A 26,373-nucleotide genomic window follows, 5' to 3' on the forward strand; every position below is an offset into this window, starting at 1 on the left:
GGAGGCTGAAGCAGGAGGATCACTTGAGCCCAGGAGGCAGAAGTTGCAGTGAGCTATGATCACACCACTGTATTCCAACCTAGGCAACAGAGAAAGACCCTATCTCAAAAAAAAAAAAGAAAAAAGAAACCACATTTATGCTGACTGGCATCTGGAATTTGACTCCAGATGTAATCTAGAACCCTGATGCTTTCATATTTCTTGGGTCTCTGTCCTCACCAAGAGGTCACTGATCAGCTTTGGGGTGATGTCCTCCTTTGCCGAAGCAGCCAGAGAGTAAACTGAGATATAACCTACTCAGATCTTTTTTTTTCCAGTTAAATTCCATTTATTACAAATCTAACATTTAGCAAACATCTGTTATACATCAAGTTGTGTTTACCAGACAAAGTCCTTGTGCTCCAGAGGCTTACAGTCTAGTCAAGGAGGCAAGACAGCAAAACAAGACAAATCAACCAGTGGTAAAAGAAATCACAGCATTCAGTAGAATAACCCACAAGGCCATAAAACAAGAGAAACAAGTGAATGACAGTTTCAGCTAATTTGTCAAGAAATTTTTTATAGGGAAGACTAAGCCTACTCAGATCTTTAAGGATAACAGAGTAAGGTCTGGAACCTGCCCACAGGAGCCAAAAGAATTGCTGAGCATTCTCCCATTGCCATTCATGGACTTCTCTTTTGAACAGCTGAGCAGAATGTCAAGCATGCATGCCCCACCTCCTCCCATGGGTTTGGCTGGTAAAATCCAGCAGCTGTCCATGCTGGACCCATCTCAGGTGTCAGGTTACAGCTGTGCCATCACCACTGTGAATCGGAGCAACAAAACAGCTGGAGGCAGAACAGCACTCAGCTGGAGCATTGGTGGTTCAGTGGTAGAATTCTCGCCTGCCACGCGGGAGGCCCGGGTTCGATTCCCGGCCAATGCAGCAGCGGAAAGCTTTTTGGCAGCTCCTGGAAAAAGAAAACTTGGAGAAATAAGTTAACTTGGAGGGATAAGCTAGTGCGGGCCTTCAAAGGGAGGAGCTTTTTTTACTGGGAGAAACTAGAAGACTCGGGGATACATATTTTGTGACCTCTCACTGAAATATGAGTGTTTGATTTTTGTTTTCTAATTCTAATTTTAGAAAATTTGGAAAGTAGAGAAAAATGCAAAGAAACAAGACTATCCCCAAGAGACAATGAATGTTCAAATTTTGATGTATTTTTTCCAGTTTTTAATATATATACGTAGTTAAGATCATAGAACTTACACAGCTTCACCTTCTGCTCTGTTTGTTTGAAGTTCACAGTGCCTCTTAATCCATAGTCAGAAAATAGAGTAACAGTTGCCTGGGTTTGAAGAAAAGGAGAATTGGGACTGACTGCTTACAGATGCCTGGTTTCTTTTTGGGGTTATGGAGATGTTCTAGAATTAAATAGAGGTGATGGGTGCGCAACTTTGTGAATGTACTAAAAACTACCTAGTTGAACACTTGAAAATGGTGAAATTTTTGTTATGTGAAATGTTATATGAATTATATCTCAATTAAAAAAAAAAAAAGTCAGTGCCTATTCCTCTAAATTAGAACCCAACAGCCCCTGCCACCTTTCTGCTTATGTGGCAAGAAGTCAAGCCCGCTAGAAAGGAACCACTCCATCCTGTGGGTCGTGGCCTCAACTAAAAACATCCCTGCCAGCTGGAGCATTGGTGGTTCAGTGGTAGAATTCTCGCCTGCCACGCGGGAGGCCCGGGTTTGATTCCCGGCCAGTGCAGCCTATCTACCTTTTTAGATGGTTTTCCTAAGCATTTTTTCACACAGCTGCTTGCCCAGAAGAGTATTACCCTAACCAGGATACATTCATGCCTCTTGGCTCTGGATTTTACTGCCTCGTAAACAGCATTTCAGCAGATGAAAAGCTCACTTTGTACTAGTTCCCAGAGATGGTAAGAGCTAATTTGGCGCCTTTACATCCACTCTTAGCCCTGCTTAGCTTGTAACTAACTAATCACCAGTCTTTTACCAAGGTGCCCAGGAGACAGTCCCTGCCAGCCGCAGGACAGAGATAGCTTCGCTGGTCAGGGACAAGTTCATCACAGCCTCTCCTGCTCACTCTTCCCTCTCTGCTCCCTCTGTTCCCACTCTGGTCCACCTGGCTGGAGACAGGACCTCCTGCCTGGCCTTCTTTGTTTACTTGTGCTGATCCGCCGACAGCACCACGTTCCTCATGGCACACCTCCGGGCAAGAACCTTTGTGTGTGTGCATATTTGCACCCCTGCCCCACCTCCGCATCTTCTCCCTCCTCCTCTAACCACAGGACCTCCAGTCAGGGCAGCCCCTCATCTGTGCCTCTTCACTTGCTCCGACTCCCCCTTGGCCTGCCACTTGGGGCCATCCACAGCACAGTGCCATTTCCCTGGTTCTGAGCTCTTATGGCACTTTGCGTGTCCAGCCTGGTCCCCTCCAGGACGTGTCCTGATTGTCTCAGGAATGGCAGCAGAGCTTCTGGGGTCTGAACAACCTGCCTATGAGTCCTGGCTCTGCTGACTTTATATCTGTTCCCCTCAGACAGCTGCCTGCCCTTTCTGAGCCTCAGATTTCTTATTTGTTAAGTAGGGTAACAATAGTAATACCTAACCTATAGTGTGGTTGTGTGTTTCAGACAAAATTTTTGCATGTAAATCACTTAGCACATGACAAACACTAACGGGTGCTTCAGTGTTGTTTTAATACATGTTTATGGCTGGGCATGGTGACTCATGCCTGTAATCCCAGCACTTTGGGAGGCTAAGGCAGGCGGATCATTTGAGGTCAAGAGTTCGAGACCAGCCCGGCCAACATGGTGAAACCCCGTCTCTACTAAAAATACAAAAATTAGGGGCCAGACGCGGTGGCTCACACCTGTAATCCCAGCACTTTGGGAGGCTGAGGTGGGCGGATCACGAGGTCAGGAGTTCGAGACCAGCCTGGCCAGCATGGTGGAACCCCAATCTCTACTAAAAATACAAAAAATTAGCCAGTCATGGTGGTGCATGCCTATAGTCCAAGCTACTTGGGAAGCTGAGGCAGGAGAATTGCTTGAACCTGGAAGGCAGAGGTTGCAGTGAGCCGAGATCACACCACTGCAGCATAGGCAACAGAGCAAGACTCCATCTCAAAAAAAAAAAAAAAAAAAAAAAAACCTGGTAGAATTTTTTAAACAAGACCCACAAGCAAAAATTATTAAAAAAAAAAAAGAAAAAATTGAAACAAACCATATTTAAATTAAAAACTGAAGCTGGTGTGGTGGTGCGTATCTTTAATCCCAGCTACTCAATTTGCTGAGGTACAAGGATCCCTTGAGCCCAGGAATTTAAGTCCAGCCTGGGCAATATAGCGAGACCCCATCTCAAAACAAAATAAAATTGGTGTAACTGAAAAAAGGTTAAAAGTTACAAGGCAAGGCCCAGACTGGGAGAAGATATTTGCAATGTATTTTGTCATTAAAGAGTTAGTATCCAAACACAAGAAAGAGCTCCTTTAAGTCAGAAGAAAGAAATGGAAGAAAAATGTGAAAGTCCATGACAGGGCCATTAATCCTTTATGTAACAAATGGGCCAGGTGCAGTGGCTCATGCCTGTAATCCCAATACTTTGGGAGGCTGAGGCGGGAGGATTGCTTAAAGCCAGGAGTTTGAGACCAGCCTGGGCAACAAAGTGAGAGACCCTGTCTCTACAAAAATAATAATTTTAAAAAATTAGCTGGGTGAGGTGGCACACACCTTTAGTCACAGCTACTTGGGAGACTGAGGCAGGAGGATCTGCTGAGCCCAGGAGCTCGAGGCTGCAGTGAGCCATGATCACGCCACTACAGCCTGGGGGACAGAATGAGACCCCATTTCTAAAAAACAAACAAAAAATGCTACAATAGTTCTTATGATATGGTGGGTGTCATTTTAAACACCTAACAAATGTTAGCTCATTCATTGTCATAGCAAGCTTAGGGTATAGGTACTGTCATTACCCCCATTGTACAGGTGAAGAAAGGCTTTAGAAGGGGTAACTGCTCTTCCAATTTGGAAATACACATAAATTGGTAGAACCTAAAGGACAATACCTGTTAAAATAAGAAGTGCCCAATCCTTCCCCTCAGCAGTCCCACCCTGCATGAAAGCACAGGAGAGATGTAAGAGTGAAAATCAGGAGACAATCTAAATTAATTTGAGACCAATTTCTGATGCCACATTATTTCATCTATAAATGTGGGTATTTCTAAAAGATGCCCTCCAGGGGCATGGAGTCCTGGCTGCTGTTCCAGTCTATCCTGCCCAGCTTTCCCCAGCTTTTCCTCACTTTTCCCCAGGCCCTGGTCCATCAGACAGACACCAGGCTGCCTGGGCCTTGGCACTAGGAGGACGAGCATCTGAGCGGGCCCAGCCCCCTGCCACAGCTGCCCCTGTCCCCTCTGAGCTGCGTCCTGGGTCTACAGGGGGCAGGCAGCAGTACAGACATGGAAATAAAGGCCCCCTTTACTAGGAGAAAAGGTCTATGGCCCGCACCTAGAATAGCACTGCTCTAAGCCATAGGACAGAGTGAAAGATGCAAGTTGCAGAAAATAAGTTTTGTGATCCCATTTATGTTTACAAAATAAGAAGTAGGACAGCACAAGCCAGCGCAAGAGACTTGCCTACCCCGGGGAGCGGTGATGGGCAGGTAGAGAAAAGTAAGATTGAAGATTAAGGAGAGAAAGAGGTTTTGCTTTGTGTTTGAAAATTTTAGAATGAGGATATATTTTACTTGTATAATTTAAAACTTTTAAGAGGCCAAGGCTGGTATCACTTGAACAACAATATAAATAATGATCATTTTGATTTGTAACCCATGGAATAATATCAATATCCAGGAGTCCATAATGACATAAATAATTGAATTGATTAATGGTGGAGAAGGGACAGCTCTTCCTTACAGAAAACTTCAGTCAATACGCTGGGCATGGTGGCTCACGCCTGTAATCCCAGCACTTTCAGAGGCTGAGGTGGGTCAATCACGTGAGGTCAGGAGTTTGACACCAGCCTGGCCAACATGGTGAAACCCTATCTCTACTAATAATACAAAAAAAAATTAGCCAGGCATGGTGGCGCGCCACTGTAATCTCAGCTACTTGGGAAGCTGAGGCATGAGAATCATTTGAACCCGGGAGGCGGAGGTTGCAGTAAGCCAAGATCATGCCATTGCACTTCATCCTGGGTGACAGAGTCAAACTGTATCAAAAAAAAAAAAAAAAAGGAAGGAAGGGAGGGAGGGGAGAGGGGAGAGGGGGAGAAAGAGAAAAGAAAATTTTAGTCAATAATGGAGGAAAAGGGGAGACAGAAATCACCATCAGGCAAATTCCACAGTAATATTTGTTATAGGCAAGCTCCAGCCCTGAGTGCTGCGGTCAATCACTGGGGACATTTTGAGGGAAAACAGAATATTTTTCCAATCTTAAGTATCTTCCCCCAAGTTATTTATTAATTACAAACAGAAAAACAGTAACCTTACAGGGGAGAAACCCAGCAGACACTGTGCGTCAGGCGATGAGGTTAACGTCACCAGTAATGAGGCTAACAGACAACACGTTCCCCCGATAGGGTGCACTGAGGCGCAGCACTTCCGTGACATTCCTCCAAAGATGCGCAACTCCTTACTCGTGAGAAAACGTGAGACCAACCCAAACGGGGAGACATTCTGCAGAGTGACCAGCGCTTCAAAAGTGTCAAGTTTATGAAAGACACACAGATTGAGGGGCTGCAACAGATTGGAGGAGACAAAGAAGACAGTTTAGCTAAATGCAGTGTGAGATCCTGGAACAAAAGGCCAGGAATGGAAAAACTCGTGATGTTCAAATTAGGGTAATCATTTAGTTAATGGTAGTGTATCGATGTTAACCTTCTGGGTTTGATCATTGAACTATGGAGCCGGGCATGGTGGCTCACGCCTGTAATCCCAGCACTTTGGGAGGCTGAGGTGGGTGGATCACTTGAGCCCAGGAGTTTGTAACCAGCCTGGGTAACACGACAAAACCCCATCTCTACTGAAAATACAAAAAAAAAAAAAAAAATTATCCGGGCTTAATGGTACGTGCCTATAGTCCCAGCTACCCTGGAAGCTGAGGTAGGCTCAGTCTCTTGAGTGCAGGAGGCAAAGATTGCAGTGAGTCAAGGTTGTGCCACTACACTCCAGCCTGGGCAACAGAGCCAAGACTCTATCTCAAAAAAAAAAAAAAAGAAAAAAAAAAGATAATTGAACTATGGGTATGTACAATGTTAGCATTAGGGGCAGCTGGCTAAAGGGTATAAAAAGAATTCTTTACTCTTTTTGCAACTTTTCTGTACATCTAAAATTATTTCACAACTACAAAAAATTAGTATCAGGAGTCTGGAATTTTTTCCCATAGCACCTCCCACCCCAAGCACTGCAGGACTGCCAGCCCCCTCTTCCCTCCTCAGTGCAGTGAGAGCTGTGGCCAGTGCCTAGACGGGGACTGAAGGCGGAACAGGATCCTACCAGCAGCTTTCCAGATCTAGAACATCTTGGCTCTTTAGGAAACTTGATTAGATGCCAAAAGAAAAAAGTTGGAATTTAAAGGTTATTCCTTAACTGGGAAAAATAAGTAGTCGATGCCAGGTAGATGCTTTTCTACCCTGGGTTATATGATGGTAAGTTAAATACTAAGACAGGTATTGAGTTGGCCACTTGGAGGAAGACTCGGGCGCAGACACAGTGTAGTCACAGTCCTTTCCCCAAAGTCATTTTTTAAGCCCTTTATTGAGATAGAATTCATGTACCACACAATTCACCCAACATCAAGTGTACAATTCAGTGACTTTGTAGATTCACAGGGTTATGTAACCATCACCACAATCAATTTTAGAATATTTTCCGTGCCCTTGAAAGAATCCATTAGCCATTATACCCTATTCCCCCGTCTCCTCCAGTCCTAGGCAACCTCCAGTCCATTTTCCGTCTCCATAGGTTTGCCTGTTCTAAACACTTTCGAGAAAGGGATACAATATGTAGTCTTTTATGACTGGCTTCTTTCACTTAACACAATGTTTTTAAAGTTCATTTTTATGGCGTGCATCAGTACTTCATCCCTTTTTATTGCCAAATAATAGTCCATTGTATGGCTATACCACACCTCATTTATCCATTCATCTGTTGATAGGTATTTGGGTTGCTTCTGCTTTTTGGCTATTGTAGATAATGCTGATGTGAACATGATTGATGTACAAGGTTTCATGTGGCCATAAGTTTTCATTTCTCTTTGGTATATACCTAGGAGTGGAGCTGCTGAGTCATGTGGTGACTATGTTTAGCCTTTGGAGGAATGGCCAGACTGCTTTCCAAAGCAGCTTGCACCATTTTACATTCCCACCAGCAATGTACGAGGGTTCCAGTTTCTCCACATTCTCATCAACACTTGCTATTATCTGTCTTTTATTTTAGCCATCCTGATGGGTGTACAGTAGTATCTTGTGGTTTGGATTTGCATTTTCCTGATAGCTAAGGATGCTGGGTATTATCTGTCATTTTAAACATCCATTCCCCTCAGGCCAGTGATCCCTTCTGAGATTTGCCAGATGTTAATTTAGCACTGGTGTCCCCTCCTTGTGAGATCACTGTGACTACAGACTTACAAGCTTGGGGACTATCGAGAATGACTGGGCGTTGGTTGGGTCCTCAGGGCTCCAGAGCCATGGTCCTTTTGAAGAGCCTGAATCAAGGTATGGGGCTCTGGAGAGTTCTGTGTGTGCTTGTCACAGGGGTCTTGTTTATTCAAGAGCGCCAACAGCCTTTCATGACCCCTTGTTCCTCTTCCTCTCCCAGGAGGTCCAGATGGTTCCTGTGACTCCAGCTTCAGTAGCGGCATCAGTGTCTTCACTGCAGCCAGGTAAGTGGCTTGTTTCAGCCAGAAGGTTTGTGGAAAGCGAGCGGCCTAGATCTTTCCTGGATGCGGGAGACTACAGCAATGACCCAAGGCAAATTCTACTCGCGGCTGCGCTTTTGGGACACCCTTGTACACAAAAGAGTTAATTGATGAAGGAATCTGAAGGACACTGAGCAAGCCCACCCCACCCAGGCTTGATGGATAGATAGGGCGGATTAGAAGCCACTGGGGGCCAGACATGGTGGCTTATGCCTCTAATCCCAGCACTTGGGGAGGCCGAGGCAGGCAGATCGCTTGAGCTCAGGAGTTTAAGACCAGTCTGGGCAACATGGCGAGACCCTGTTTTTACTGAAAATACAAAAAATTATCTGGGCCTGGTGGCGTGTGCCTGTAGTCCCAGCTACTTGGGGAGGCTGAGGTGGGAGGATCACTTGAGCCAGAGGTTGAAGTGAGCTGAGATCACACCACTGCACTCTAGCCTGGATAACAGAGTGAGACCATGTCTTTAAAAAAAAAAAAAAAAAGGAATGAAAGAAAATGGATTGTTCTTACTTATTTTTAAATATTAAAAAAAATTAAGCTATTGGAGGTCAGTAAACGCAAGTTATAATAATAAAAGTACAGCTAATACATGGTGACTGCAGTGAGACACAGTTGCCTTGACTCAGCGCTGTCTGTTTGTCCAGGATGATGGGGGGCCAACAAGACCCACAAGGGGAAGTCTGTTCAAGGACAGCCTGAGCATGGGCAGTCATGAATCATGTCCAAGATTAAGGATAAATCACCGGCCCCAGGAGCTGTCGTCTCCTGTGCGCCCAGGTCAGCTGTAATGGCGCAGTCTTCCACATGGGGGCAGTGCAGACCAGGCAGCAAAATAATTCTCTTCCTTAGGGCTCCCTCCATACTCCCTGCAAGGTGAAGGGACTCCCCGCGGAAGGTACTGTAACGGTTCTGCCCTGGTCTGAGTCCCCTGGACTTGCCCCATGTCACTTTTTCTTTGGGTGACCTTGGCATCTCTGGGGCTAGAGTGGATGGTGGGTCTCCTACAGGGGTTTCTTTCCCCTGAACTTGACAGTGAACCTGGACCCTGGGAGAGCCAATCACTCATGAAGAGAAAGTGTGCACTCTACCCCAAGAGGCTCTTCCCCCCAGACCCCTAGCTAGGGTTCTTCCCTCGTCGATGTCATTTGTGAACTTATCCTCATCCCTCAGCACCCTGAGCATGTTTTCCAAGCACGCAGGTGCAGCCGATTATGAAATGTACCACTAGGAGCCCCCTACGTTGATGGAGGAGATCAGCGAATGTTGCCATTCTCTCGTTTTCACATAGCTGCCACGTGTTCCAGTGCACCTGCCTGTTCTCACCCCTGTAGGCTCCAAAATAAGAGCTGGCCCCTGAATGTGTCCCTGACCTTCATTCATTTACTCCAGTGGTGAGGCAGAGAAGTAGCCAGGAAGTTACTGGAAAGAGGAGTGATTGATGTGAGGGGTGAAGTTACCAGAAAGGGCGGGCCATGGTGCCTGAGCCCAGGCAATGAGAAGACTGGCTGGGAATAACAGCTAATGCCAGTCAACATAGCCAGGCTTCCAGGGCCCCAGCGCAGTGCTAAACCTTTACGTCGGATCCTTCAGCTTTGTCTGAGTCCCGTGGGGTCAGTAGTATTACTTTCATGGTAGGGACGAGAAGGGAGGAAGAATGGGGCTGCTCTGTGGACAGTGGATCTAGAAGGGGCCCGGTGGATGCAGACCTGCTAGGGAGCTGTCACCGTTGTCCCCATCAGAGGGGATGGGGGCTCAGGCTGGGGAGGAGCAGCATGTGGAGAAAGTTGGGTGGGTTTGAGCTCTGTGTTGAGAACCACAGGACTCACTGATGGGTGGGATGGGGTAGGCAGGAGAGAGGTGAGGGAAAGACTGCCTTCTAGAAATTTGGTGTGAGCCAGACCCCCGCTATCCTAGTGTCATTTGCACACCAGGGCTGGAAGGAGGAGCAGGTGTGGGTGGGGTGGTCAAGAGCTCGTTCCAGGTGGCTCTGAGCATCCCAGGAGAAGGGGGGAGGCAGACTCAGGTACTGGGTCCTGGAACTCGGGGAACGGTCTGGACAGACATACGAGGACTTGTGTATCCTGCAGAGGGCTTAGCTTTTGCGCTGGAGGCTGTGGAGACAGTGTCACAAGTGGGAATGGCAGGATCTGATCTGGGATTTAAAAGCCTCCCTCTGGCAGCCAAAAGCCTGTTGTAGACTTGTCTCTGTAATCTGGGCTATGGGGATTGAGGGGGAGGTCGGGGAGGTCTAGGAGAAGGCAGAGGTAGGCTTAAGCCATGGGCTGCAGAGGGGCACCGCTGTCCGCTGCCTCGCTGGGGAGACTGCGCTACTGTCGGCTGGGATGAGCCTACAGGAGCCCTCAGTTCTTGTGCCAAGGCCAGGAACTGCTAGACTGGACCAGGGTTTTGGTTTATACTTGTCATTCAGGAGCCAATGCCAAATCCTACCTAAAATCCAAACCATCCTACCTAAAAAACCAAACAAGAACAAATGATCTAGTGCTTCCTGACTTTTGGTGACAGAGGTCCCCACATGGCAGCTGCACAGTCAGTGTCACCAGCTGTGCTCAAGAGCTGGGCACCTTCAGAGTTGTAAAACCAGAGCCAACATGCCCGGGCTCCAGCCCACCACCTTCTTCCCACAGCGGGTATTGACACAGTGAGACTGAGCTTGGACACGGATGGGATCGTGCAGAGTTGCCAGGTAGCCAGACCCACCCTGTGATTCTTCAGCTGCGCCGCTTGCCCAAGGCACCACGTGAGGCCACCAGTTTCACTCAGTTCAGGTCTGCCCAGGGTGGTGGCCAGACTGGAGACTCCTCCCACAGCAGAAAGGCATTCCCACCTGGCTGGAAACTGCCATAGTGGTGGCAGTCCTGTGCCTCTGAGTGGCCATTGACCCTTGGAGAGCCTGATGAAAGCTATGGACCCTCTTCCAAAAAAAATGTACATCCACAGCTGGGCACGGTGGCTCACGCTTATAATCCCAGCATTTTGGGAGGCCAAGGCAGGTGGATCACCTGAGGTCAGGAGTTCGAGATCAGCCTGGCCAACATAGTGAAACCCTATCTCTACTAAAAATAAAAATTAAAAAAAAAAAAAAAAAAAGCCAGGCGTGGTGGCACTTACCTGTACTCCTAGCTACTTGGGAGGCTGAAGCAGGAGAATTGCTTGAACCTGGGAGGCGGAGGTTTCAGTGAGCCGAGATCGCGCCACTGCACTCTAGCCTGGGTGACAGAGCGAGACTCTGTCACACACACACCAAAAAAATGCACATCCACATGAAATTCTGAATTCACTTTCAGGGGTTCAAGGATCACCATGGAAGCAATCCTTGCATCCCAGATTTTTTATAAAAGATTTCTCACTTGGACCGAAACACAGGGAGAATTAACTGACTAAACCTGAGAGCAGAAGCTGTCTTCCCCCTCCCTCATCTCCCCTCTTCCTGCGATACTCGGGAAGCCCCTGGTGGCCCCAGGCTTAGCCATGGAAGAATGCCACCTGGAAAAGCAGCAGGTGGTGAGGTGGCTGTAGGTCTGGGTTCCTCCACCCTCCAGAGCATGGGAAATACATGGGAGGTGGAAAATTGGACTCCCCAGGGAGAAGTGGAACGTGAAGGAACCCGGATGGAGGAAGCATGCTTGCCAGCTGAGGAAAGGGTTAAGAGAGAAATGTCTCCACTGGGTGTGTTCTCTCTCGTGACTGCTCTGCCTGGTGGAGCCAACTGCCTGGATTCATGCCCTAACTCCAGCATGCCTGGCTGTGGCCTTGGTCAAGTAGCGTGATTTCCCCCGCCTCAGTTTCCTCATCTTTAAACTCAGTGTAATGATAGTACTGACCTCAAAGGGATATGGGGCTTCAATGAGTTAAAGTATGTAAAGAACAGCCAGGCACAGTGGCTCACGCCTGTAGTCCCAGCACTTTGGGAGGCCAAGGCAGGCTGGTTGCTTGAGCCCAGGAGTTAGAGACCAGTCCAGGGCAACATGGTGAAAACCTGTTTCTACAAAACATACAAAAATGAGCTGGGTGTGGTGGCACATTCCTGTAGTTCCCACTGCTTAGGAGGCTGAGGTGGAAGGATCAGTTGAGCCCCGGAGCTTGAGGGTGCAGTGAGTCATGATTGCACCACTGCACTCCAGCCTGGGTGACAGAGCAAGACCCTGTCTCAATAATAATAATAATAATTTTTAAAAGCTTTTTAAGTATGTAAAGAACATAACATGGTGCCTGGGCCGCAGAAAGCACTTTACACACTTTAGCTACAATTGTTATTACACGAACCTTGTTATTATCCCCATCTTACAAATGAGGAAACAGACCCAGAGAGGTTAACTTCTTGCCCAGAGTCACTCAACTAATTAGTAGCCAAGCTGGAATTCAAGCTAGATCTGTCTGACTCCAGAGCCCGTGCATTTAACTTTATTAGTTGCAGTTGGAGAGTTCCACTTTTGCAGTTGGCCTCCCTAACTCATTTGATTTAGGAGTTCTCAAACAGGTGTTGTATGAAGTCCCCACTATGAGGCTCAGGCTGTTGCCAAGGGTCATGATGTCTTCAGTGACACCAGCTCTCCTGGTGTAGCTAGCTGCCCTGTAAATAAGCAGGCAGAAAGTTCTAGAAATCAGTATTTCCCAGCTTGTAGCCTCTGCTGATTGAAAAAATTTATAATTATCTGTATTTTAAAGAGCAAGTTCAATTTCAGAAGCAATTCTATTTTTAGATTTACCTTTCTTCTGATTTGATTAGAGATGTAACCCGAACACCGTAAAAAGTTAGACGTTACAGAAATGAAATGCTGTCTCCCCGAGAGAACAACTGGAACTTATTATTATTTATTGGTAATATCAGAAGCATTATTCAGTAAATCTATATTTTAATAGTCACAGCAGCGCCATGCATTTGGAAACTGTAGTACGCGTATGTGTAAGACATTCATTATAAGATGCTTTATGAGAAAATGCTCCATGAAAATGGAATTTTGCAGACACCTTGAAATAACTCAGAAGCCCCCAGGAGTGACTCGTCTAGACTTTTTGGAACTGATGCAGAAATGTATTTTAAACTGAGTGAGCTCCCTCTGTTCTTGATGGGTAAGGTAAGCCACGACAGCAGGGTGCTACCTCTCAGGCTCCGGCCCAGCAGCTGGGAAACTGAGCACATCATGCAGTGTGCCCTCTAGGAAGAGTGCAGGGTCCCAGAGCCCCAGTTCCCCTGCTGAGCATGCGCAGAGCTCAGCAGCAGCAGCCAACCCTGCCCAGCAGAGCAGCTGGGAGCCGACAGCAGCTGGGATCTTGACCCTCCCTTTCCCAGGCACTAAGATCAGTCTGCCTGGTCCTCTAGGGTCCACCTGCTTCCCATGACCTCCACCTCCAGCCAGGCAAGGGAAGAAAAGCCCAGGGAGAGTGTCTCCAGCCCAGGGAATGACTGCTTGGTACATGTCAGATGGGTCCCGTACTGCCTCTGGACCTGGGCTTGCTCATCCGTACCTTGAAGGATTGTGTTACCTGAACCGTGAGGTTCCTTTCAGTGATGAGGTTCTGGGTTGAGTGCGGCAGGACTGCCTCAGTAGCAGCCTGAAGATGCCCTATACCTTCAGGTTCGCTGTGTTCAGGTGTTTGCTGTGGAGAAAGTTGGAGAATGTTAATACACGAAATGCTGCCAGTTCACATACCAGCTCCGTGATATGCTGCCGTTCTTTGGCCCTGACACAGCACCACTTGCAGGAGAGGCCCCACAGGCTGGCCAGCAGCATCTTAGGGCCACTGTGAGCCACAGAGCTCAGCTTGCCGAGGGGCCATCCAGCCTGACATCTTGGCCCTTTTGGATTCTTAGTGCACCGGTGGGGAGCACCAGGCTTCCCCCGTGTCCTCTGCCTCCCCTTGATTTTCTTTTTTTTTTTTTTTTTTCCTTTTGGGACAGGGTCTTGCTCTGTCACCCAGGCTGGAGTACAGTGACACAGTCATAGCTCACCATAGGTGAGCTGACAGCTAGGAGCTGGCAGCAGCTGGGATCTTATAATCCTCCCACTTCAGCCTCCCGAGTGGCTGGGACCATAGGAATGTACCACCACACCCAGCTAATTTTTAAAATTTTTCACAGAGACAGGGTCTTGCTGTGTTGCCCAAGCTGGTCTCAAACTCATGGCCTCAAATCATCCTCCTGCCTCGGCCTCCCAAAGTGCTGGGATTTCAGGTGTGAGCCACTGTCTACCCTTCTGATACAAAATTACACTGAAAAATGTGTGCTAACCTCCTTCCACGGACACCTGGAGCTGCCAGGTATCCCCTGGGTGCAGAGGGGCTGGTCCACACTGGAGCTGCCGTTCTGCTGCCCCTCCCAGGATACAGTGGAGGCGATGCCACCAGGGACTCTCTCTGAGCCTGCTGCCCTGGTCAGGAGGCTGTGCCGTGTGGCGGGTGAGATTATTCTGGAGTCAGACTGATCAGATCCAAAGTGCGGCCCCACCATTCCCTGGCCGTGTAATCTTGGCCAGGTGACTTCCTATCTGTGTGCTTCAGTTCCCTCTTCTCCGAAATGGAAGTGGCATGCTTTAGGCCATAGGGCTTTTTAAGGAGTGACATGAGGCTGTGTAGGAAAGCGCCCAGGAGAGCTTTCACTTTTCACAACCATCATGGCTGCCATTGTTATCAGAGCTGTTATTCCCCCCAGGGGCTCACACACACCACTGATCCTGCCCCATGCCAGTGGAGTAGGGGACCTGGTCACGGCACCGCCCTCCTCCTCACCAGCAGCTCCAGAGCAGTTCCAAGGATCCCAGGGAAACAAGGAAAAACAAGGCCTTCCTCCCAGGGGGTACTGTTTCAGCCAAGCTTGTCACAGTGATTTGCCAGGCACGGGGTCCTCGTGACACCCTGGATCCTGGCAGCCTACATGTCCCTGTGGCTTCTGCTGGAAAGGGGCTCACTACAGACTTTGGGGCTCACAGGGTCAGGAAAGACCAGGTTGGGGTGGGGGTGGCTTCTGTTCACCTGCTTTGCATAAGGCCTTGGGCTGTAGGGCGGCATCTCTTCCACCACCAGGACATGAGCTTCTCTAGCCAGGGGATTCTTCCAGCCCAAAAAGTGTGTGGAACAGAATGCAAGGGAAGGAGCTCTGCAGGACGGGAAAAAGAGGGAATGGGAGATAAAACAGTAAATGCTGGCCGTCAGCTAAGGGAGTGGCTAGGAAACTGCCAGAGATGACAAGGAAACACTCAGAAAGTCCTGGCGTGGACTGTTGTGTGGGCCTCTGCGGCAGCCATGTGGCTACTGAGTGCCTGTTGGCTACTCTGAACCGAGGTGCACCGTAACGGTGAAATGCACGCCAGGTCCCAAAGGCTTAGGACACAAAAGAGAATAGATTTTGTTGGGAATGTTTACATTCACTGTTATATTGATTACATGTTGAGATGCTAATATTTTAGATACATTGGGTCAATTAAAACAGCATTGAAATTCATTTCACCTGTTTCTCCTTTTTAATTGAAAACTGGAAGATGTAAAATTATATCTGTGACTTGCGTTGTATTTCTGCGGGACAGTGGACTTGAGAGAAACTGATTAAGAGATTGACGGGGCCAGTGTTTACCGCCCTAGACTCCTCTACCTGCACAGTACTGTCCCCGTCTGTCTCAGGCTAGCAAAGATTTAAGTGTTTCGATATCCTCAGAAGACACCAGGAACTTCCAGCCACGTGACCGCTAGGGATATCACAGTGGCCACCCGCCCAGAGACTCAGTTCCAGGCTCTGTGGCTGTATCACATGCCCGGAGCTCCTGGCCACCAGAGGATAGATGTGCCCACTCTTGCCCCTGAAATGTGCACCATGGGGATCATCAAACCATATTAAATAGCAATTCCTCTTAGCAATTACAGAGCGCAGAATCGTGCCCTTTAGGGATTCACATCAAATGAGCTTCAGAGAGGCTGCAGGAGAGTGAGGAAGGCACAGCCATCAGTTCCTGATGCAAATGAATAATTGAGCAGCCTAGAAATGCCACGAAGAGACGGTTTTATACCGGCAGGGGACTGATCTGCTGGCCCAGGTCCTTAGGAAATGCAACCCCTCGCCTGCACCTGTTGGCACCGTTTGGGAAGTACAGTGTAGTGCCTCGGTAGGAAGGGAGCCCCTCCCCGATATCCCAAGGTTTTTCTACCCATGCTGCCCCCACCTTGAAAACCCAGCCTGTGCCAGGGAGCAGTGCTTTGGGCAAAAAACCAACTCAAGCCTCCCAGCAGCACCCGCCATCCCACAGGCTGCTTAGCAGAACTTTGGGGACCCGCAGGACTTCAGTCCGCAGAAGCCAGGGGGCTTCCTGTGCCCACCAGAACAAAAGTACCTCCTGAACAATATCCGTTTCTCATAGGCAGAGGCTGTGTTACCCCTTCCCCAACTCAAAGGAGCGCATTTTGGTCACAACTCTCAAGGGTGTCTCTCCTAGGCCAAATGTGCTGAGTGCCCTGGTGCAGTGGCAAGGCACAATGACAAGCCTCGATCCCTGACCTCACTTGAGAAACATCCTTCAGATGGCCAGTGAAGGGCCTGGCGGAGGTCAACAGTTGTTATCGGGACCTTCCCTCATACAGTCCAGACCTGGTGGTTTTGTTTTTCCAAGAAAGGGTCTGAACTTAATGCCTTGAGCCTGGTCAGGTCAGCTCAGTGACTGGGAGAGGGTTTCTCCTCCTGTGCAAGCCAGGCTGGTGCTGGAGAAAGAAAAGGAAAAGTGAGTGGGAGCCCAGCAGACTGGTCCTCGTCCCCCAAAACATGGTTATCATGGTTCCAGCCCAGCAGCAAGCTCCAAACTTCTTTGGAAAGGGAGAGAGAGAAGCCCCCTTCAAACCCCTGGGCTGGGCTGAGCTGGGATGGTGGGAGACCAGCAAGGATGTGTGGGATCAGGTTATCCCTGACCCCCGATCCCCCTAGACGGTGGTTAGCAGTGTGTGACTCAGGATGTGCAGGCCCAGGGTGGTGCCATGACTCCATGGGAGAGGGCTATGGTGGGCTTCACCTCTGCTCTCCCTCCCGATCTTACCCACAGCACTGAAAGAGCCCCAGTGACCCTTCACCTCGACGGGATCGTGCAGGTCCTAAACTGCCACCTCAGTGACACGGCCATTGGGATGATGACCAGGATTGCAGTTCTCAAGTGGCTCTACCACCTCTACATCAAAACTCCTCGGAAGGTGAGCCCCGGGCCCCTCCAAGCCAGGGGCCTCTTCTGGGTCCACCTTGGTTTTCCAGGGCCTGCCCATAGTTGGTAGCATTTTGGTCATTGCCCTTCTAGGGAAACCCTGGCCGGCAGAGAAGTGACAGGTGCTGCGAGGAGCCCTCATTGTGTCGGGGAGGGAAGTGGTCCGTGCAGACCAGTGGGTCCGTGCACACCAGCGGGACACTGCACTGCACACAGTCCCGGGGCAAAGGGAGCACTCACGGGCACCCCTGCTTCTCTGCTCTCCAGATGTTCCGGCACACGGACAGCCTCTTTCCCATCCTACTGCAGACGTTATCGGATGAATCGGATGAGGTAGGTCACCAACGCCACCCGTACTTATGGAACATCGGCTGCCCTGCCTCCCCTTGTTAGTGACTGAGATATGCTTATTTTGGTACAGTGCATCCTTCCTAGAGGTAAAGCTGTGTTTAATACTCACTTTGGGGCCAGGTGCAGTGGCTCACACCTGTTTTTCCAGCACTCTGGGAGGCCAAGGTGGGTGGATCACTTGAGGCCAGGAGTTCAAGACTAGCCTGGCCAACATGGTGAAACTCCGTCTCTACTCAAAATACAAAAATTAGCCAGGCGTGGTGGTGCACGCCTGTACTCCCAGCTGCTCAGGAGGTTGAGGTGGGAGAATTGCTTGAACCCAGGAGGCAGAAGTTGCAGTGAGCAGAGATCGTGCCACTGCACTCCAGCTTGGGCGACAGAGTGAGACCCTGTCTCAAAAAAACAAAAACAAAAACAAAAAAAAACTCACTTTAGGAGTGAGGACTCTTCTGTAGTCCCTTCTGGAGCAGCTGGGGCAGAGTGTCAGTGAGGGAGGCAGCACAGGACAGGCGGGGAGCTTGGCTTGGAGTGAGGCTGCCCAAAGGCAAGACACTTAGTATCTCTGCATCTCAGCATCTCAGTTTTCCTCTGTTCAATGAGGGCAGTAACCATAGGGGGATGTGAGAGGGAAATGATCCATGTAAAATGCTAAGCACTGGGCCGGGCCCCTGCTGCACGCTCAGTTAGCGTTGGTTGTGTTACTCATTTCAGCTGGACTCCATTATGACCTCTAGTTTGAAATTGGACCCTTAAGCTTTGCCTTTTTGGGGCCACCAAGAGCTGCTGGTGCAGAGGGAGAGGCTGACCCAGATCCCAGGCAGCAGGAGTGAGCCCTCTGAGAGAGCTGGAGTACAGAGGCTGGCCTGGGAGGTGGAGGGGGCCCCTGGCTCTTCCTGTCATCTGGGCAGGAGTCTGCCCCAGCCACACACACCTTTCCACACTCCATTCTCAGCCATGCCCATTGCGTGGTGTTCCTTTACCGGGTTCCCCTGCCTCCCAGCCAAGCGGCAGGGTTTGCAGCTGCGCGTGCCCATTGCACGGCAGCATCCCATCCCTCCATCCATACCAGCTCTTCAGGCTGCATCTCAGATGCTGACGGTCCAAGCTGAGCCTCAGCCCACTTTCCTCTTCTGAGCGCCAAGGCACTGTGAGCTGTAGGCAGAGCTGTATCTCCATGAGGCAGCCAGCTCGTGAATCAACAGACCTGCCCACACTGCAGAGAGTGGATGAGGCTGGGTGGGGGGAATGGGAGAGGGCTATTGCTCACCAGTCCCCATGGAGTGAGGCTCCTCAGTCTTCCCTGGGCTGGTGCCAGGCTTGTGGGGGGCCGGGGCAGCTGTCCTGCAGCCTGAATTTGCTTTCCCGAACCTGGGCTGAAGAGAGAAATGGACAGGCAGGTATCAACCTCTAGGTCCTCTGAGGTTTTCTGTATTACCAGAAAAATCCAAAACAGATGGTCTGTGAGTATGCCCTTGGCCTCTCCTGCCTACCCCCCGCCCCCATGCGCGCGCGCGCGCGCACACACACACACACACACACACACACCCTCTCTCCATGCACCACCCCCTGCAGCGCGAGGCCCAGGTGGACTTGGCCCCGTTCTGCCTGCGAGTTGGGAGTGACTCACTGCACAGTCACAGCCCTCATTTCAATACAAAAAAGAAGAGCAGAACTTTGCTGATTGGTTCCTTCCCTAGGACTTCACTGGAAGCAGCTGAGTTTTCAGTCCTTTAAACTGAGTTGTTTAATCCCATCCAGCTTTCTGTGCTTGAAATTGGTTTTTGTGTGTGCGCATTTAAAGAGAGCAGGCGGAGATGCAGTCCATTAAACAGCGCTGTTCAGGCTGTGGCTGTGGAAACTCGATTTGCTGAAGTGCCAAATGTTGTCAGGGCTTTGGGGCACGTCTTGTGGGCCTGCACTGGGGAGGGCGTGGAAACTGCTCTGGGGGACAGTTGGGGACAGTTGAGGGGTACCATAACAGCAGTGAAGAGCCTCTGCTTCCCCTTCTCTCTAGAGGAGGGATTTGGGGACCTTAATCATTAGTGATGAGTCCTGATCTTACCCCATCCGGTTGCTTTCCAGAATCACATTCCTAAGTGTCCCCTGCTTAATCTTTGGTGGGCCTGAGGGTGTACTGTGTACTTGGCAATGGGAAGACAACCATGAACAAGACAAAGCCCATCTTCTCCTGAAACTTCCTTTCTAGGATATCTAGAAAGTGCCCTCTCAGGATTTTTCAAATATTTCCAAACAGCCCTGATCTCGAATTGGAGCTCTCTGGGATTCAAGACTATGAAAGCTTGTTAGGTTAAGCAGGAACACAGCCAGACAGGCAGGTCCTCTCCTACCAAAGTCCTCACTCATGGAAGTTAACCTCAGTGCTCGCTGCGAAGGCTCTCACTTCCAGCTAGGCAGCCCCGCGGCACAGGTTGTCGTGGAAGATTCTTAACTGTAGGAAGTCATTACCATGGGAGGAATCGCGCTAGACCCTTCACTTGTGTCTGTAGAACCCTCACGATGGTTCTCTGGGGGGAGTCGTCTTACTTCCATTTTGCATTTCTAAAAACTATGGCCTGAGGAGGTCACGTGACCTGCACACAGCTAGGAGGTGGTAGAGCCCAAACCCAGAGCCAGATCTGTTTGGCACCAAAGCTTGGGCCCTTAATCGCTTCCTCACCAGGCCTGAGTCTCACCCAGCATGCTCCCAGCCCATGTCAGCAGCAGGAGGCGAGCTTGTGTGTGGTTGTATCTTCCTCCTCATTTCCTCATGATTTCATCAGGGGAAGGTTTTGTGGTCTTGTTCCAGAAGTTCTTGAGCGTGGAGAGTATGGAGAGGTGTATGTGTTTTTTGTTGTTTTTGTGAGTTTTTTGTTTTTGTTTGTTTGTTTTTTTGACATGGAATCTCACTCTCGCCCAGGCTAGAGTGCGGTGGTGTGATGTCGGCTCACTGCAACCTCCACCTCCGGGGTTCAAGCAGTCCTCCTGCCTCAGCCTCCCAAGTATCTGGGATTACAGGCATGTACCACCACACCTGACTAACTTTTTGCATTTTTAGTAGAGACGGGCTTTCACCACGTTGGCCAGGCTGGTCTTGAACTCCTGACCTCAAGTGATCTGCTTGCCTTGGCCTCCCGAAGTGCTGGGATTACAGGCATGAGCCACTATGCCCAGCTGGTATGTGTACTTTGAAAAAGCTCCCCCTTCAGCCCCCAGATCCTTCGTCCACTTTTCTTATTGATCTGTAGCAGCTCTTTGTGTATTTGGGACATTCACTTTGTCATCTGTGTTGCAAATGTCTTGCTCTCCCAGGATGGTTGTGATAAACCCACATGCTCCTCCCTCTCGCTGAGAGCCACTGCTCGCAGGGGACAGTGTGCTCAGGTGTTGGTGATGCAAGAGCTGGCGCAGCAGAGCCTCAGAGACCCAGCTCTGCTGCCACCACCATCTCTGTCAGTCCCACGGGTGCGTGGCCTCGCTGGGGTGTCTCGTCTGCCATTGTTCCTCAGTTCCACCGAGTGACACCTCGTTAGTCTCCACCTTCTGGCATCCTCGGTTGTCTCTGCCTTCCCATTATTCAAGATAAGTGGCTGTTTCCTCAGCACCACCTGCTCCTTGCAGACGTTATCTGAAAATTCCTTTTGTCAAAAAGAATTTGCAGGTGTCAAATTAATATTCCTGGCACTGGAGTAGAAATCCTCCCATAGCTAGAGATCTGATTGTTTTTTAAGTGAAAATGTGACCCTGATTTCCACAGTGCAGAATGCAGGGTGCGTGCTCACTGCATCCTGCTGGGTCCCTGTTTGGGAGGTGAGACTGCTGCTTCCCCTGCCCAGAAGATGCCAGTTGTTGGCTGCCTGGCAGCTGGGCAGCCGCCATGCTGCCTGAGTGAGTTCTGCCTGTAAGATGGCCATACCCCCACCTGTGAATATCCACGGGATGGGGGCCCTCTCCATGGTCCCGATGGTGGGACCTCAGGTAGTCCACAACTCCTAGGCACAGCTGCCTCCCAGCCTGCTTTTGGAACTCTCAGGGTGATCACAGTCTCCAGAAAATCCTGGAAGGATGTCTATTCCCCTGTGAGTGAACATGAACGTCCCAGACAGGTGGCCATGACCCTGGCTTGAATCCTAGCTCTAAACCTTCCTTACCGGGGACCCTGGCCAAGGAGTTTACCCTCCCTGGGCCTGTGAAAAGGGGATAATGATGTCTACACCAGCCTCATAGGCGTGTTTAAAGAGAAAGCGTAACCCCCTCACCCAGACCCTGGCCCATTGTAATGACCTGTCTGTCGTTACAAGTATGTTGGGGGAACTTGGCGTCTCGCTGTGGTGAACTCCCCCACCCAGGAGCCAGGCTCTTTCTCAGTCCTGTGAGCCATCTTGATGTCCTTCAGTAATGCTTTAGAGTCTTTTTTTGTAGGTTTTATTCACTTATGATGAGTACTCTCAGTGTTTTGTAATTTTGATGTGATTCTGAATGACTTCCCTCTCTGGTTCTTCCTTCTCTACCCAGGTGACACTGAGGCCTGGTGGTTAAGAGCGTGGGCTTTGGGTTCAGGAAGTCTAGGAGTCCACCTTGGGCTCTGCCACTTGATGGTTGGTAACCTAGCCTCTCTGAGCTTTAGGTTCCTTGTTTGTAAACAGAAAATAATAATGGAAGCTTGCTCCCAGGTTTGTTATAAGGATGAAATGAGATCATGAATGTCAAATGCTCCCCTCGGGACCCAGCACACATAAATCCACGATAAGCAGTAGCTCCTCCGATGCAGGAGGTCATTTCTGTAAAGGGCCTGGAGATGCACATTGAGATCAAGGCAATGGGCTCTGCATCTGTTCCGGGTCCTCCCTGCTTCTGCTTCAGCAGCAAAACCCGGGACAGAAGCTGCTCTCTGTTTTCCTGCCTGTCTCTAGAGGCCGGAGGACCTCAGGGGTGTTTGAGGGACTTGAGTTCCATTTTGAGGTCATAGAAAGGCAGACAAGGACACAGTGGGCCACAGGACTGGCCTTCTGTGCATTTGTCTCCCCTCCCGTCTTCCCTTCTCCAGCTTCCCCAGCACTCCTGGGCTGAGGCTGCCCAGAGCAGGAGCAAGGCTGCATTCAGCATGAGCCCTACTCATTAGAGCCCCATTGTCAGCAGGTTCACAGCGCCACTTCCCCGACTCGCAGGCGGAAGGGCTCCAGCTGGCCGCCCTGAGTCCAGGGAGAGGAAGAGAAATGGCGTCGTCAGCAGAGGACCTGCATTGGAGCCTCCACAGCCACAAAAGCAAAACCTTTGAGATCGAGAAGGCATGCCCTGCTGGGCTCAGTCACCAGCATGAACTGTTTTCTTTGCAGTTGGGCCTACAGAGAAAGTCTCCCCAGAGTCTTCCCAGCATCTCAGAGCCGGGGCGTCCTTAACACTTTGGAGAAGAGTCTCAACCCAGGAGGAACTCCTCTCTTCCCCCTCCCGTAGCTTCAGAGTAACAGAAAAATTGCTGATGGGAGTTTGTGGCTTTTGTGACTGGTGTAGATGCAAAGAAAAGAAATGAGAACCACCTTTCTGGAAAAATTGGAAAGTAGGATTCTGAGGACAGTATTCATGGCAGTGGTAGCGTTTCTAGTTCGGGAACCCAGTCACTGCATGAAGAACATGGGCCACCCATCACACCCACTGCGGCACGGCCATGACTCAGGAGGAAAGGATGGTAGGGGGCAGGGTCTAGGGAGTGGTGTAAGGGCATCTGAAAAGGAGCTTTTGTTGTAAGTTTCGTAAGGTACACCATGGGTACAGCGATGTACCCAGTCCAAGGTGGCCCGGTGCCTCCCCAACCCAGTGGTACCTGGGTTGAGGACAGGTAGCAGAAGTGCCTGACCCATGGGGTAGAACCGCAAGGGCTGTCCCAGCCTCTGCTGAGTCCTGAGGGGAGAGGAATGGGGCGCCTTGAGGGGCTCTTCACTGGTGGCAGATGCCCTATCCAGCCCTCCTTGGTCTTGGGCTTCTCAGCCCCTCACCAGCAGGGTAGGCGCTGGGAAGCACCCCCTGCCATGCCCTAGACTGTATTTTAAGGTGCGATTTGCTTTGGTAGGGGAGGAAGGGGAGAGTTCATTTGTTTTCATGGTGCAGGTCCCAGGAGAAATGGATCGGAAAAACTCAGGAGGTTCAGAGATCTGAAAGGAGAGCACTCACTGGGGCCAGGCCGAGTTGCCAGAAAGAGAAGCAGATCGGGGCTTGCCTAGGAGCCCAGAGGAACGGCCCAACTTGGGCTGGCAGTGCCATTGCTGCTGCCACGCCTGCCTGGAGCCTCAGCCCAGCCCAGAGCAGAGCAGAGCAGAGCTGGGGTGAGGCTGCCTGGCTTCCTGCCTCAGGGCAGAAGCAGCCCTGTGTATCAGCCCAGCGTGCCCCTTTCTTTCTCCAGCCTCATGCCATCCGGTCCACAGATGTACTCCCTTACCTTATCCTTCCCAAGCAGTCCTTGTCACCGTGGTCAGGTGGGTTGGCCAGCTGGGTCCCAGGGCTCATCTGCCTGCTTTAAAGGGATTTAATTCTTGATGACAGGGACTTTGGCCTGGGGTCCCACCTGGGGGAAGCCCCAAACCCCAGAGCTGTGCTGTGAGGAATGGTGGGAGGAAGCAGAGTGCCCCTAGGTTCCCAGGTGGCTGGGGCTGCTCTCTCCCATCCCCCAAAGAGAGGAGCTGTTACTGCCATCCCTCAGTGTCTACCCCAAAATGGGGGCTTCCACTAAAGTAGAGGCCCCTTCATTTGAGGGCAGCTTAGAGAGCCAATGACGGCCCCTCCACCACCCCCGCTGCAGCTTTCTTTAGGAACCGTGGTGGGTCATGTGTCAACCCCTCGTATCAGTGGGAGGAGACTAGGAGGAGGAGAGGGCCCCAGCTGAAGTCTGCGGGGCTTGTGCCCCATTCTGAGTGCATTGCATCTGTGTCTTAATGAATCCACATGGTGGTCCAGGAGTGATCTCAGTTATCCCGAGGTGTGAGGAGGATCACTTGCCTAAGGTCACACTGTCAGCAGCCAGAATTGACAGTCAAATCTGTCTGATTCCAGAGCATCGAAAACCTCACACAAGGTGTCACCTCACTGCAGAGCAGGGACCCGGCCCAGGGTGGAGGCACTGCCTTATCCAGGCCCAGGCCCTCCGCTGACCCCATAGGGTTTTGTCCTTGGCTGACCTTCAGTTCTAAATGCACCTTCTCCCTCTGTGCATTTAACTTTGACCTCATTCTCCTGCACCTTCCTTCCCAGGCCCCATGGGCTGTCCCTGGCTGCTCACTGACCTGGTGGCCCCTAGCCCCCCTCCAGGGCTCAGTCCAGAAGCCCTCTCCATCTTCCACCTGGCTGACCTTCTCCCAGAAGCGCTGAGGCCGGTGGCCAGGCCTGCTGCAGGGTGGTGTAGAAGCCGCCTGGGTGCAGATCAGGAGGGCCAGCCTCTGTCCCCACGCTGCCCGGCTCTCCACGGGACAGGCAGGTCACATGACACCGCCTCACCTCGGTTTTCTTCCCAGGGTACTGGGGTTGGACTGGATGGTCTGAGATCCCTTCCAGCCCTGAATCTGTGTGGTCCTGACTCCACTCCCTGGAATACTAATGCTGCCTGCTCAGAAGCGGACAGTCTTCCGTAAGAACAGTACTTGTTTTTCCTCCTCAGATTCTTGCCTCAGTGTTCACTTCCCTCCAATTTTCATTCCATCCACTCTCCAAAACAAACAAAAACACCCCTCCACCCCCACCTCAATTCCACAGATATCTTTAAAATCAGATCACACAGTAAGATACAGCCTCAGCCCAGAGAATGGAGGGGTGCCTTGTCGGTGCCCAAAGAACTTGACTCCTCTTGCAAGAGCCCAGCCTGCAGGGGAGAGGAGCTGGGTGGGCACTGATGGCCCGGGGACCCTCTTCCTGAGGCACCCTCCCCTGGCCCTGCCATGGGCAGGGGACACTGCCCTCTGTCCCCTCTCCCCACGGCTGTCCCTGCAGCTTCTTTTGGGGGCTTCTGAGAACAAGTGAGAGGGAGTCATGGGCCAGGGAGAAGGGCCACCGCCAGCTAGCAAAGCAGCTAGACTCCAGCCACGGCCCTGAGCCTTCCTCTTCGGGGACAGCTAGGCCCCAGGCCCAGCAGAGGTACCGGCAGCCACTGCTGGGGGTTCAGAGAGGACTGTGGTCTTCTAAAATGAGGCTTGGCAGCAAATCGTTGCTAGGGAAGAGAGGGGAATGGCAAGGTAACAGTCCCAGAACTGTACCCACTGAGAGGGCCTCTACCCACCCCTCATTCTTCCAGATGTTCCCACCTTGTGGTGTCAGTGCCCACAGCAGCCACCCCAGAGCACAGGGGGACCCAGAGTAACTGCGGCCAGCCTTGCCACCTCCTTCCAGGGAAGACAGGACTGTGTGCCAGGAGGGTTTGAGTATTTACCTCTCCATGTTCCTTGCCCTGGGCAGATGGACCAGTGAGGACCCAGAGCTGGGCACAGTAACTGGTATGAATGGATTGGGGGCCAGGAGGGTGCTGCCTAGCTCCTGGTGAAGGCAGAGGTTGGGCTGAGAAGCATGGTGGAAAGGGAGACGGCTCTCCCAGCGGCAGGGCCTCTGGGGTAGGAGGAACCCCACAAAGAGGAGCCAGCCCAGCCAGCCTTTCCCTGAGGCAGGAATGGGCGCTCTCACTCACACCTCCTAGAGCCAAGCTGCAGGGCGAGTTGCCTGCAGGACTGAGCACACTATCCAGCCCCGGCTCTAGCCACACAGCAGAGCCATCTAAACCAGGACTGTCACCAGAATTCCCTGGAGCTTTTAAAATCCAGCTGCTTGGGCCTCACTCCCGGCCTTCCTCAGTCGTCCCTCAAGCAGAGCCTGGGTGCCCAGGGGCTGGTATTTTTCACATGCTTCCCAGTGGGTTTGGTGCACATCTCTA

The 26,373-nt window shown here is 50.8% G+C and overlaps 1 protein-coding gene, 1 long non-coding RNA gene and 1 other non-coding gene across 8 annotated transcripts in view; 2 read left to right on the forward strand and 1 right to left on the reverse strand.

Moving 5' to 3' along the window:
- The window catches only part of VAC14 (VAC14 component of PIKFYVE complex), a 113,820-nt gene that overhangs the window by 21,282 nt on the left and 66,165 nt on the right, over nt 1–26,373 (forward strand). For all 6 annotated transcript variants that reach the window (XR_010152443.1, XR_010152442.1, XM_016930117.4 and 3 more), the window contains 3 exons: nt 7,827–7,890; nt 16,968–17,112; nt 17,388–17,453. Coding sequence is in view for 4 of the 6 variants with exons in the window: in XM_016930117.4 (XP_016785606.1) it covers nt 7,827–7,890; nt 16,968–17,112; nt 17,388–17,453 (275 nt within the window). In the remaining 2 variants the exon portion in view is untranslated. The remainder of the gene's footprint in view (nt 1–7,826; nt 7,891–16,967; nt 17,113–17,387; nt 17,454–26,373) is intronic.
- On the reverse strand, nt 305–6,231 carry LOC134808767 (uncharacterized). Its single transcript, XR_010152444.1, has 3 exons — nt 5,499–6,231; nt 4,075–5,218; nt 305–1,329 (listed from the first exon to the last, which is right to left on the reverse strand). It is a non-coding gene; the product is annotated as an uncharacterized LOC134808767 (long non-coding RNA).
- TRNAG-GCC (transfer RNA glycine (anticodon GCC)) lies at nt 856–926 on the forward strand. The gene has a single exon. It is a non-coding gene; the product is annotated as a tRNA-Gly (tRNA).

The sequence above is a fragment of the Pan troglodytes genome, chromosome 18 (genome assembly GCF_028858775.2).
Source record: "Pan troglodytes isolate AG18354 chromosome 18, NHGRI_mPanTro3-v2.0_pri, whole genome shotgun sequence".
Taxonomy (NCBI): domain Eukaryota; kingdom Metazoa; phylum Chordata; class Mammalia; order Primates; family Hominidae; genus Pan; species Pan troglodytes.